The sequence below is a fragment of the Protopterus annectens genome, chromosome 3.part1 (genome assembly GCF_019279795.1).
Source record: "Protopterus annectens isolate FY-2018-M chromosome 3.part1, PAN1.0, whole genome shotgun sequence".
Lineage (NCBI taxonomy): Eukaryota > Metazoa > Chordata > Ceratodontiformes > Protopteridae > Protopterus > Protopterus annectens.
In genome coordinates this window covers 391657208-391670920 of record NC_056732.1, presented here as the reverse complement: position 1 = coordinate 391670920, position 13713 = coordinate 391657208, and the positions used below count along the sequence as shown (strand labels likewise).

The 13713-nt window shown below is 47.3% G+C and overlaps 1 protein-coding gene across 1 annotated transcript in view; it reads right to left on the bottom strand.

Moving 5' to 3' along the window:
* Positions 1-13713, bottom strand: part of GARS1 (glycyl-tRNA synthetase 1) — a 508631-nt gene that overhangs the window by 212663 nt on the left and 282255 nt on the right. Inside the window, exon 10 of the mRNA XM_044066863.1 lies at positions 6673-6837. Coding sequence (XP_043922798.1) covers positions 6673-6837 — 165 coding nt within the window. The remainder of the gene's footprint in view (positions 1-6672; positions 6838-13713) is intronic.

The following is a 13713-nucleotide window of genomic DNA, read 5'->3' as shown; positions in this document are numbered from 1 at the left end:
GGAAATAAGGTCTGAAGCGTAAGCATGCGGAAGGTGGGTACTTGAAGAAAAAGGTTGAGGTGACAGAGATCCAGGATGGGTCTCCACGGACCGTTCTTTCTTGAGACCAGGTAAAGTCTGGAGTAAAACCCCCTTCCATTTTCTGATGTAGGGACTGGTTGGATAGTCCCTTGAGAGAGGAGGTTGTCCAAGTTGGTGTGTCTTTCGGCATTTCCCGGTTAGGGGTCGCCACAGCGGAACTCCGGTCCGCTAATGATTGGTAGTTGATTTTTACGTGCAGAGTTACCTGCCCTGACGCACAACCTTCAACACAGGTACGCCCATTCACGCATGTCTCCACGCAGAAGTGCTCTAGCTGAGAATCGAACTGGACAGCGTCTTACTGTGAGGCGACAACGCTACAGCAGCACCACCACTGCGTTCAGAGGAGGCTGTCCAAGACTGGTTGGAATAGGGGCAGCTGGTCCTTTGGTGGCTGTGGGATGTCTCTTAAGACTGGAGGAATTTCCTAAGTCATGAAGTAACCTTTTTCTATGACTGACGAGACCCATTTTTCTGGGGTAATGCTTTTCCAGACAAGAAGACAGTAAGACAGTCTCTGTGAAAGGGAAAGGGTGAAAGTATGTGGAGGGGGAGGGAGAGGTGGCAGGTAGCCACAGACTGCCCGTCTTGTCCTGAACGAGGGTTTCTGAGTTGGTGTCTGAGCAGGCCTGGATGGTGGCTGCTGTTTTCTGGAACTCTTTCTGCCCCTAGTAGGAGGAGGAGAATGTTTTCTAATGAATTAGATCTTAGTATGATAATTTCTACAGAACTTAGGAACAGGTGACACAAACAAATGTTTCAAGTTCTGTAGTTCTTTCCCCCTCTATTGAAGGGTTTTGAAAAGTTCTGCCACTTGGGCCCCAAACAAGGCAGTATTGTCCAAGGGGACACCTAGAAGTTTACCCCAGATATCGTCAGGTAAGGGATGGAGCCTCACCCAAGAGTACCTTCTGAGCACTGAAGCAGAAGCTGCAAATCTGGCCAAGGCCTCTGCAGCATCATAACTGCATTTGATAGAGTGTCTTTCTACTTGTGAGGACAAGGAGATCAGGTTAGAGATTTCAGACTTTGTGGCCGAATTAGGGACATCAACCAAGAGCTTTGAAGCCTTGAGTCAAAAAGGCCAGGGAGTACTTAAGACATATGTGCCTGGTAGCTGATGGCCCTAAATGCCAAAGTGGCAGAGGTGTACACCTTCTTGCCAAGTCTCTCCATAGTCTTGCTGTCCTTATCAGTAGGAAGGACAAAGGTAGAGGGTAGCAGTCTGGGAGGTTTGCTCGTAGAGACGGAAATGGTACCAGAATCTGCAACAGGACATTTAATAAGAAATGTTGTCCCTTCTGGGACCTTGTAAAATCTGTAAGGTCTTCTAGAAGCAGGAGGTTGGGAATCAGGATTCTTAGAAGCCACCAAAAAGGCATCTAAGTAGGCTGGAAGGACTGGTGGAATGGCAGAAGGAGAAAGGGTATCCATTTGTAGTAATTCATACTACATCTCATGGACTTCAAACATTTCTGTGGAGTCCAATTTGAAAAACTCTCTCATCTGAGAGATATTTTCTCCAAAGGTAAGGTCCTCCCCAGGGGAATCCGCCTCAGCAGAGTCCTCCTCTGGAGAAGCATATCCTAGAAGGGAAGGCATTTGCGAAGCATAAGACAGAGATCCTCTGAACAGAAATCTGAAGAGTTTTCGGTCTCTATTGAAAGAGGCTCTGCAGTCTGAGGCCTAGGGATAAGAGGAGGGGCAGCCAGAGGAGAAGCAGCCATGGTAGGCCTAATGGCAATACAGGCATTGAACAAGTTCTGAGAGAAAGCTTGCCAATCAGGTAAGCTCTCAAGAGGAGAAAATGCATGTTTGGTTTTCCATTTCCTTTTTAAAGAAACAGTGGTGGAGGCCCTAAGCAAGGTCTAGGTTCAGAAGCCGTCTACACAGCTACAGCAAGCTGAGGTTCCCCCTCATCAGCACCTGACATCTGCTTAACGTCAATGAAAGTGCTTTCAGACCTTAGTTTTGCGGCCTCTGAAACAGTACCCTTTATACCAGAGTCATCTAGTTCCACATGTTCCTCCAGGCATACGTCTGCCACAGGGGGGAGCCACTGGGTGGAAGAGGTGCAGCAGTGGGCTCAAGTCTGGTAACTTTGGCCTTCTTTTTTTGGTGGCTCTTTGGTATGGCCGAATGGCCCTTCCATTGCAAGAGCGAGATATTTGAGGCACTAGTTCTTTAAACAGATATTAAGGGTGCGCAGATGGCTACAAAGAGTCTTTGGGACAAAGGCCTGATAAATCGCACAGGCCTTATGGTCATGGTTGGGCCCCAGGCAGAATAGACAGGTCGTAGGTGTCCTTATGTGGGATCCGGCATCCGCACCTACACTTTCCTTTTCTGGATGACATGAACCTGGGGAGACGTGCAGTGACCAAAGAACAACAAGAAAAAAGACCCCAACTGGGTACTTATCTTTAATCGAAGGATCCAACGGTGGGATGAGTTGACATTAGACTGGTGGCACAGTAGTTCTGTGGAAGGTACGTGCAGACATCACTTTTATGTCCTATGTACCCTACGGCCAATGTCAGACATCTCGCGTACCTTGTAGTGACTAAAGCTTTTGCATACTGGCTAGACATTCGGGTTGCTAGGCGGAGGCTAATCTGAAGGTTATGAATACTGCAACATGAGAATAGAAGGGCATCATAAGGATATATTCCTAACAGTTCAAGGCTCTAAAAGATAATGTAGTCGAGCTATACACATTCTTGCTGTACCTGTACAGAAGGCCGCTCTTCAAGGAATTTGTCCTTTTAGTCATCTACAAAGAAAGAATATCAGAATCTTCTACTGGAGGAACAAAGGGTGCCCCTGTACCATGTAAAACTGATCTGGCCTCTTTTGGCTGGAGGGGGATGAAGGTTGTGATTCTAAGTCCTCTGAATTTGTTTCAAAGATGTCTAGAGGTGCTTCCTGTACAAGTGAGACTTCCACTGGCTTAGTAAGGATCATAGCCTAATACTTCCAAAAGCAGCCCCCCCCCCCACCTTCCACATTTTTAGAATAAAAAGGAGGGCCCAGGGCCAGGCAGACAAGACAGACAGAACCATGAACCTTTACAGCATAGAAAAGGCCAGCTTTGTAAAGGTTTGACAGATGTTCCAGGACCACTGCCACTCAGTATTTGGGTCTTAGTCTCTAGACAGGTACCGGAGGAAACATTTTCCCCACTTTGCCAAGTATAATTTACTTGTATTTAATGTCCACCCTTCTTTAATATCATTTAGCATGTCCTCTAAAAAATACCTGTCCATTAGGATTAGGGTGAAATAATACAAGATGCAAGCCTTACAGTGTCATGGTCAGGGTGCAAAAGGGAAACTTGTTTGAGAGATGGTGCACTTTTTAAGCAACCCTTTCCATTTCACCCCTTCTAGGCTGTGTTGCAGAGAGAACATGTGCTGTCTAGGGCAAAGGGGTGATATCCATCATAACGTTTTGGCTTCTCCTCCTTGATTTTTAATAAAACTCTGGGGATAAAGGCCATACAAGTAAAAGCATACAGAAACAGACCTGTCCATATGAGGGAGAATACAGCAATTTCCTAGGTTGCTGACATTATTCTGTGGCAGGGCTTCCTCAATTACCTTTTAGAGATGAGGGGGAAATACCTATTTATGGCACACCCCATACTTCAGATCAGATCCTTGAAAACATCCCTGTTTAATATCCACTCTTTGTCCAAAGGTGCACTAAAGAGTTCCACTTTAACATGCTCTAACAAGGATGACTCCGCAGGCCGCCTGATAAGACCCTGTTGCTGTTGCCCTACATAGTGCATCAACAGCATCACAGCCACATTTATGTGAGTGTTTGGACACCTGAATACCAACACTGGCCAAATTCTAGATGATCCTCTTAAGGCTCTTATCCTGGACCCCCTCTCCCTTAATTTATTTTTGCACTTGTTCCTGGACAGACTTAAGGTATTTGAGCAAGTGAGACTGGGAATTGAGAGCTCCCATGGCCAGGGTAGCAGAAGTCAAGTTTTCTTGACAAAATGGCCTAGCATTCCACTTTCTCCATCACTTAGTAAGACAGTTCTTGGAATAAGGTTCAGTGTTTCCCTCAATGAACACCACAGATACCACAGCTGATTCTAGTAAAAGTGATTATGGGTGTCCAGCACCATACCAATGTGGTTTGACTTGCTTGAAGCAGGAGGTAGGCAATCAGGCAGCAAGACCATGACAAAAGCATTATCCAAGACAAATGAACTGATGGGACTGCAAAAGTCTGGATCTGGCAAGCTAAGAAGCCTTCAGTAATTGCTCTGAGCCTGGCATAAACTCTCTCGACTCCCAGCTGAAGGATTCTCTCATTCTATGTAGTGTGCCCTCACAAAAAAAGTTCCTAAGGGGGCAAAGATGAGGATAAGGTATCTTAAAAAAAACTGAGTTGAGGCAATGGAGTAGGGGAAGGTGTCCTACATAGGCCCAATCCCTCTTCATCAAAATCACAGTAACCAGAGATCTTCTTGGGGGAGATATCCCCTTTTATTTCCCCAGAAAAGTTCTAGTCTCAGACTCCTTTTCCAGGGAATAAAAAAACACCTGAAATTCAGCAATAAGGAAAAAACCACCAGCTAGTAATCCAACGAAGTTTATTCTCTCTCTCTCTCTCTCTCTCTCTAACGTCCGTCTTAGTCGAGACGTTAGAGAGAGAGAGAATAAACTTTGTTGGATTACTAGCTGGTGGTTTTTTCTTTTCCAGGGAAGGCTACTTGGAATTCATGAAGTCCATGAACATGAGCCAGTCAGACAAGATCCTGGGATGTGACCCGAACTGAAGGATAGAAAACAATTGCAGTGTACAGGCTGGGGCAACTCTAGTTGCCTCTTTGGCTTAAATGGTCTGGGTTTGGATCTGGCAGACAGTAAGGTCTCAGAATGCACACTTAAGCCACAGCCCTAGAAAAGGCCCCATGAGGAGTTTCTCTTCCATCCTCACCCTGCGAAGCACAGATGGACACGTAAGCCAGAGGCTGTGAAGCAAGGGGTCGACAACATTTCAGCATGCATATGGGGCATGGCAGATGTCTTGGGCCCAATAGCTGCTGATGCTGGTGTTTGCAAATATACCTCACCTGAGTCAACAACTTTGAGCTGGTGTGGGGAGTTGGAAACCAGTAGGGTGTCAACACCCTCCCTGAACTCCTTTGCCTTTCAGTGCTTCTTGTGTTTCTTAGAGATGCCAGCCGGAGGATCAGCAGACAACATAAAGTGCTGAAGCCTAGCAGTACCTTCAACAGGTGCTGCTGAAAGGAGTTGGCCTGATTTCTTAATAGCTCTTTTACTGAAAAAAAAGCCACAAAACTGGCAACTAGGAATGCTGTGTTCAGGGTCCAAGCTATAAAGGCAATAACACTGAAAACTCTTCTGTGAAATTTGCTTTCCACACGAAAACCAATGGAGTCACTTTCACTGACAGAACAAACAGAAAAGAAGGTTTTCTTATCGAGGAACCTGGCTTTAATCATGACCTCTGGTCTTTGTGCCTAAATGACAGACAGATAAACCCAACTAATGGGTTTCACCATTAAGGCTAGTAGCTTTAGACACTTGTCTGGCAAAATCTGAAGCAATTAACGATACTGAATCAGTTGACATGACAATGAAAGGAAAAAAGAACAAAGATTTGGAAAGCAATCTTACCATAACAGTAGATGCTTGAATAGACCACTGATGCAGCAGACTAAGCAATATAGGACCTCTTACCAATGACCCTCCCCCAAACACAGGTCCACCTTAGGGTTCCTTAGTTGCATCGAAGCTACTAACCAGCACAAGGGGTGCAGTGATTAAGCTATGGTGCATACTTCTTAGAGCTTTCTTGCCTGATAGATGGGGATTATCAGCCCTGTAAAATGAAAGACAAACAAGAACGACACATCCCGGCAAATAAAACAGTAAAAAATCATGGATTAAAAACTGCAAATGTATACATTTAGGCTGCCTCTAATGAAAGGCCAGCACCATGTGGTCTGGAAATATTGGTTTAAGAAAAATTAATCTAGAGTTAAACAAGCAACAAAACATCTGGCTGAATGCAGTTTCTATATAAATTAGAAAGATTTTTAAGCCTCTGGCATGCATTCCATTAAACTACACATTAGCATTAACTTTCCAAACACCAGTTTACATGAAAGAATCTCATAATAGTCTTTTGCAGATAACCACAATTCAAGATGTTGCCAAGGTAACTGTGGTGAAAAAAGACTGAAGATCAACAGTGATTGAAATGATCTGAAAACAGGGACAACTACTGTTTAAACAGTGGTCACATCATGGAAATAATGCAGACATTCAAAAGACTGACACACTCATAATATTAAGTTACTACTTGCTTACTTATGCCACATACCTCAGACTACACTATCTTGCCATGACAACAAGAAACAGGCTGACAACTGCTGCAATCCAGTAACAAAGATTAATCAGAATTTAAAAGTTCATTATGTGGTCAATCTGAAAATGCTTATCAACACTAATTATGGCACATATCCATAAAAGAAAGCCTGTTTTGGTAGCATTATCATAGAGTGAGTATAACAAAGGGATATTCATTCAGATTACTTACATAAGATGTTTTAGACTCTGCATCCCAGCAATCACATGCATAGTGGGCCATCTCATTTTCCATATGCTGTCGGAATCGCAGCTTATCAGGAGACACACCAACCTTGACTAAGAAGAGGTAAATTCTTCCAATAAAGTAGCCCAGGACAGAGTTGTTTATTATTCCCTATAGGAAAAAAATATTATCAGTTATGTCATTCCATAGCACAGCATCCAACATTCTACAACAAGAAATTCAGCTAAAGAAGAATAAAGGGTAATCTATAAGCAATAAAAGTGTCAGTTACACAAGACTTCCACAAAATGAAACCGTTACTTACGTATGCATGCATGCTCTAAAAGACAAGTTCCTCAGGAAGAAATCCAATACAAAAAAGATTTAGTCAGATCACGAACAGCCAAGATTACATGTTATGCAAAATTACACTGTGGCAGTTTTTTCTCCTGTTGGACAGGGGGCACCATCAGCATAAATGTCTAATTATATGTGGGTACTGGCAAGCAGAAGTCCCATTTTATTACTCGGAACAAAGGATCCTCCATCAGGTGTTGCTGGTGAATTCAGAAAAGTACAGTTGCGTCCCATTTGGGGCGGCCACGGTGGTGCAGTGGTTAGCATTGCCGCCTCACAGCAAGAGGTTCTCCGGTTCGATCCTCAGCTGGGGTGCCTTCTGTGCGGAGTCTGCATGTCCTCCCTGTGGTCGCGTGGGTTTCCTCCGGGTGCTCCGGTTTCCTCCCACATCCCAAAGACATGCTGCAGGTGGATTGGACACTCTAAATTGGCCCTAGGTGTGCATGTGAGTATGGCTTCTGTGGAAGGTTGCTGGCAACTCGACACCGTAAAACTCCACTGCCATTCAATGTGCGGACAAGATGATCCGCTGTGGCGACCCCTAACCGGGAAAAAGCCGAAAGAAGAAGAAGAAGAAGAAGACAGTTGCGTCCCATTTACCATAACTGTAGATGTTAGAGTAGATCAATGTTGCAGTACTGATTCTTAGGGCTTCCTGCCATGCAGAAGCCAGCGACTGGCCCGATTTGCAGCATCCATAGCTGACAGATGTCCAATGACCAACGTCTGGATGTCTGGGTATAAGAACAGCATCAGCCGGTACCATTTTCAGGTATTTCTAAGCAGTGAACAAGCAGTCTGATGCTTGAGAAGAGCTGACCTCCCCAGTTGTATGAATTCATTTGAAAAGGAGGAAAATGAGATAAGAGGACTATCCAGAGAACTTCTCTACTGCTTGCACCCAGTAAGGGAGAGACTAGCGGTGAGCAGATAGAGGGGGTGGAGGGTGGTAGTATGCAACACTGATCTACTCAAACATCTATAAATTATGCTAAGTGGGACACAACTACATCCTACGTAGTCAATGATGCAGTAGTGATTCTTGGGAGGACTCCCAAAGCTAATGGGTGGGTAAGGTCATCTGTATGACCCTGGAAAATAAGGTTTTTGGAAGATGGCAGTAGCAAAACAGTTAGTTATGTACTCACCATAATGATCAATGTATGTGGTCCATCTCGCCTACATTCATTACTGATGGGTTCGGAGCAGATAATCGGCTCAGACTCAGCCGACTATTTTCTAGCATGAAGTCTCTAATTGGCTGGGCTAACCGTTATCCCAGGATGCACCTCTCCCAAACCCCCAGATCTTGTTTGCATACATCGCAATCACTCCACATACACCAACCTTACTAAGAGGAATATCATCCCCAGGAAAAGGGAATAAACCAATTCTGAAGGGTCTCAGAGCAATTTTCCTCCAAATCCTTCAGGCGGGGGGGCAGGTGGGAGGGTATGTAAGAATGTAGGCGAGATGGACCACATACATCGATCGTTATGGTGAGTACATAACTAACTGATGTTATGTGGTCCTATCTCGCCTTCATTCATTACTGATGGGACAGCGTCCCTAGCACCTCTAACCCGGGAGGCTCATAGGAAAATACTCCTGAGAACCGTGGAACCAAAGGATGCCCGGCCTCTAGATGCCACATCCAGCTTGTAATGAGAGATAAAGGTGTGATGAGAAGCCCAGGTGGCCGCTGCACAAATGTCGTCCAAGGAAAGCCTGGCATGATACACTATTGAAAGTCGAGACTGCCCTAGTGGAATGAGCCTTGACTGGGAAGGGTAAGTTTATGCCTGTTGATGAGTAAATAAAGGTAATGCAATCCTTAATCCACTTGGAAATTTTGCACTTGGAAACAGAGCTACCCGTTCTATTCTCCGAAAAAGAGACAAACAATTGATCCGATTTTCTTACATGTTTCATCCTGTGTAAATAAAATCTTAGTTGTCTATGCACATCCAATTGATGAAATTTGAACTCCGCCTTGTTGGAGAAGTTGGGAAAAAACACAGGTAACTCAGTGGATTGGTGGAGGTTAAATGTAGATGACACCTTAGGGAGAAAGGACGGATTAAGTCTCAAGGATACCCTGTCCTTATGGAATATCAAATACGGGGGCCTAATGGACAATGCTTGAAGTTCTGATACTCTTCTAGCCGAAGTGATGGCCACTACGAAAGCAGTCTTCCAGGATAAGAATTTCCGTTCGCAAGTGGCAGCCGGCTCAAAGGGCGGAGAAGTGATGGCTTGCAATACCAGATTTAAATCCCATGGCATGGCGGGTTCTGACACAGAACGCAGTAACCAGGCTCCTTTCAAAAAGGCCTTGCAAAGTTTATGGCCCATAAGAGCAGGCTCATAGGATACATGGAAGTTAGAAATGGCCGCCAGCTGCGCTTTAATGGTCGAGGGAGCAGAGCTCTGTTGGAAGAGCATAGCTAAAAAGTCTAAGACCGCCGATATAGGGGCTGTGAATGGGTCCAGGCCTTGTGCTTGAGCCCAGATGGAAAATCTCTCCCATTTGCTAGAGTAAATTCTTCTGGTGGAGGACTTGTGAGATGACGAAAGGGTATGCACCACCTCAGGTGAAAAGGAATGTAGTCTAACGATCGATGGAAGTGGAGCAGCCAGGCTATCAACCTGAGGGACTGTAGGGAGGGGTGGAACTGCCCCGACATACGAGTCAAAAGGTCTGGTACTGGATCCAGAGTCCAAGGACCGTCCACAGTGTACCACTGAAGGAAGGGGAACCAGACCTGGCGGGGCCAGTGTGGAGCAATTAGAACCATCTTGCTTCCCAAGTGAATGGCTTTCTGAATCGCTCTTGGTAACAGAGGAAATGGAGGAAAGGCATAGAGCAGACCGGAAGGCCAACCGTGGACTAAAAAGTTCCTGGGTGACTCCCCCTGTGGGGGGAATCAGAGTGAAGTAGTTGCTGCATTTGGCATTGAGGGGACTGGCAAAAAGATCGCAGCACGGCTGACCCCACCTGCTGAAGATCAGAGTCACAACTCGGTTGTTCAGGGACCACTCATAAGGCATCAGAATAGCTCTGCTTAGCCTGTCTGCTATCACGTTGGATTTTCCCGGAATGTGCGTTGCCACTAGAAACCGTTGGGAAGACACTGCCCAATTCCACACTCTCATGGCTTCTCTGCAAAGGGGGTAGGACTTGGTTCCCCCTTGCTTGTTCAGGTAATAAACAACTGACATGCTGTCTGAGTGAATAGCAATCGTTCCCCCGGGGAAGAGAGCTCTGAATTGCTTGCAATGTTAACAGCACTGCTCTCATCTCTAGGACATTGATGTGTAAGTATACCTCGTGATCCTGCCAAGTGCCTTATTATTATTATCTGCCCAGATAATGCCCCCCCCACCCTATCTGGGAAGCGTCCGTGGTCACTGTGGCAGCAGGAGAGAGGGGGACTAGATTCCTCCCCTTGTCCAGGTTGGAGGAACACAGCCACCAATGGAGATCCTGCCTGCAATGCTCTGTGAGGAGAATTGGGTGAGAGAGGGGTCATTTTTGATAGGACCACTGGACTGAAAGGAGCCACTGGAGGATCCGCATGTGTAGCCTGGCTAAGGGTACTAAACATGATGGTCGCCGCCATGGATCCCAATAACTGAAGAACTAACCTGGCTTGGACCTTCTTCCGGGGCAATAGAGCCTGGACCTGAGATTGCAACAGTTATCCTTTCTTGAGGTAGAAAGGCCCTCATTAGGACCGAGTTTAACTCTGCGCCTATAAATACAACACGCTGTGAAAGGCAGATTTTTCCCAGTTTAGTGCAATGCCTAACCTTTGACAAAGGTTTATGGTAGCCTCCCTGGCTTGGATGAGGAGATGCCTGGTGGGGGCGGTAAGGAGCCAATCGTCCAGGTAAGGAAACACCTGGAATCCTAGATGTCTCAGGTGAGCTGTCATCACTGCCAAGCACTTGGTAAACACCCTGGGAGCTGTGGTGAGACCAAACGGCAGGCCTCGAAACTGGAAATGACTGGCTCCCAGCCGGAAGCGTAAATGATTCCTGGATGCCTTGTTTATTTTGATGTGATAATAGGCGTCCTTGAGGTCGATGGAGCACATCCATACTCCCTCTCCCAACAATGGGAAGATGGATTGAAGAGTGACCATTCGGAATTTGGACTTCAGGACGTAGTGATTCAATCGGCTGAGATCCAGGATGGGATTCAGGTCCCCTGTTTTTTTCGGCACCAAAAAGAGTCTTGAGCAAGTTCCTGATCCGATCTGGTCTGAGGGGACCGGTTGGATGACTCCTTTTCTTAACAGCTTTGATATCTCTAGCGCTACTTGATCCCTTTGACTGGGTGGAAAGTCCGGAATTTTTTTTGATTAGGGGAGGGGGTGAAACAAAGGGAATGGTGTAACCTCCAGTGATTATTCGAAGCACCCATCGATCCTGAGTGATGCTCTCCCAGGCTTGAGGATGCCTCGAAAAACGATCCCCGACTGGCTCCGGAGCAGCACAGTCGGGCGATCCCTCAGGGATGCGGATAGGAAGATCCGCGAAAGGAGTTGCGGTCTCCCAGATTGCGGGGGCCTCCTCTGCCCCTAGGACGGCGTCTTCCAGAATAATTCCCCCCACCTCTGTCTCTGGAGGGGGGCTCACCATGTGTGGCTGGAAAAGACTTTTGTGATTTCTTGAACCACATCTTCCCTCCTCTCTGAGCCTTGGGATAAGGCCTAGAGGGAAGAGAAAAACTGGCCCCTACAAGTCTTACCCTCCTGTTCACATCTGGTGAGAGTCTCTTTCACTTTGGGTCCAAAATGAGAGGACCCATCGAAGGGGGCGTCTGTGAAGGAAGACTTGAAGGCCACCGCAAATTGACATAGGCGCATCCAAGCTTGCCTCCTAAGAGCCAAGCCTGAGCTAGCTGCCCTACTAGCCCGTTCGGCTGCATAGGATATGAGCCTCATGGACGAGTTTGCAATGGAACCAAGGGTAGACAACTGGGGGTTAACAGTCTGCGCTACCGCCTCAGGCATGTTACCCATCAAGGTATCTCCCAACTCTTTGAGGAGATCTCTCTGGAGCAGAGTAAAGTGACAAAGGTAATTCAGAGACCGCAGTGTAAAGGTCGCTGAAGACAGGGTACGCTTCCCATAGTGATCCATACTCCTGGACTCCTTGTTAGGAGGATGGATGGAGGAAGAAGCCTCTGCAACTCTTGCTGAGTAGCTGACGCCACCGCCATGGCATCTACAGGGACCCCTTGTCAAAAACGTTTTCCCCGGGGGAGCAGACAGGAACTTATTAGGACTGGGCACTGGTTCCATGGAATCAGGGTGCTCCCACACCCTTCGACAAATCAGGTCTAAGAGTTCGAAGGGTGGAGACACCCAGGAGGTGGAAGGTTGAGCTCCGAAGGCCTTGAGGAATACCGACTCCTCCTCAGAGGGGGGCTTGGAAGGCCAGTCGCCTCTCTGCCTCAATCTCCAGGATGTCGGAGAAGGAGACGTCATCGGAGGATGACTTAGGGGACCCCTCTGCATCATCGAGGTCGGTATCCGAGGTGATGGACTCGTCTTGGGAGTCTATGTGCTTCCTCTTGCACAGCTTCTTCCTGAAAGGCTCCTCAGGCACAGACTCTGAGGGGCCCTCAGAAAGCTGGGGACCACTCATGGGGGAGTCCTCAGGCCTTCGAGCTCTGCTGTCCACTGACAGAGGGGCATCAGAGGCTCTAGCCGGGGTGTATGGGGACGGAGTGGCCGATCCAAGTGATGTTACTGACTACCTGGCCAGTGTGCTCCTCATGGCCTCGAAGGCGGGTCCCCCCGAATCAGAGGACTGACCCGTCTCAGACACCACAACCGGGGTCGGGATCCCTCTAGCTGAAGCGCCAAGAGGGAGACCCGGGGCCGACAGAAGTCCCGATGCATCCCCCTCGGGCCCAACCGAGGAAACCCGAGTGCCGAAACCAGATGACAGAACCGAAATGGTTGGAGCAGACGATGGCTCCGATAAACCCACCAGAGGTACCGGAACCGGCGCAAGGACATCACTCGGCGCCGAACACTCCGGCTCCAATGACACAATGCTCGGAGGAATCATCGGTACCAACAAAGGAATAGGCTCCGGAGCCGACTGGGTCGGAGCCGAAAACAATTTGGCTAACACATGCGACTGAAGGAGCCTCTGAACCACCTTATCCACGTCCAAATCAGATAACCTAGAGGATTTGGAGGCAACTGAAGGAGATGAGGATCTCCTACCTACTGATTCCTGTGCAACACTGGGTGACCGGCTCCGAATCGGCTCCAATATGATCGGAGCCGAGGTCGACTCCAGTACCACCGATACCTCCTGCGGCCCCGAAGACAATGGAGCCGAGGAAGCAGTATCCAAACCAGAGCTCCAGTCCTGCGGCTCCAAAGCCAACAGAGCCGAGGAAGTTGTAACTATTTTCAAAATCTTCTCCGGGGGCTCCGAAGAACTAGATGGAGCCAGAGATCGTTTCTTAGTTCTGGTGGATTTGGATTTGCCAGTAGAAGAAGCAGACTCTATATCCTCTTCAAAGGAGGGCTTGACCAGGCCCTTCAAAATCAGTTTATTTTTTCTTTCCTGCAGCACCCTAGAACTGAAGGAATGGCAGACACTGCAGGATTCTTGTAAGTGAATTGCGCCAAGGCAATAAACACAGATGGCATGCCCATC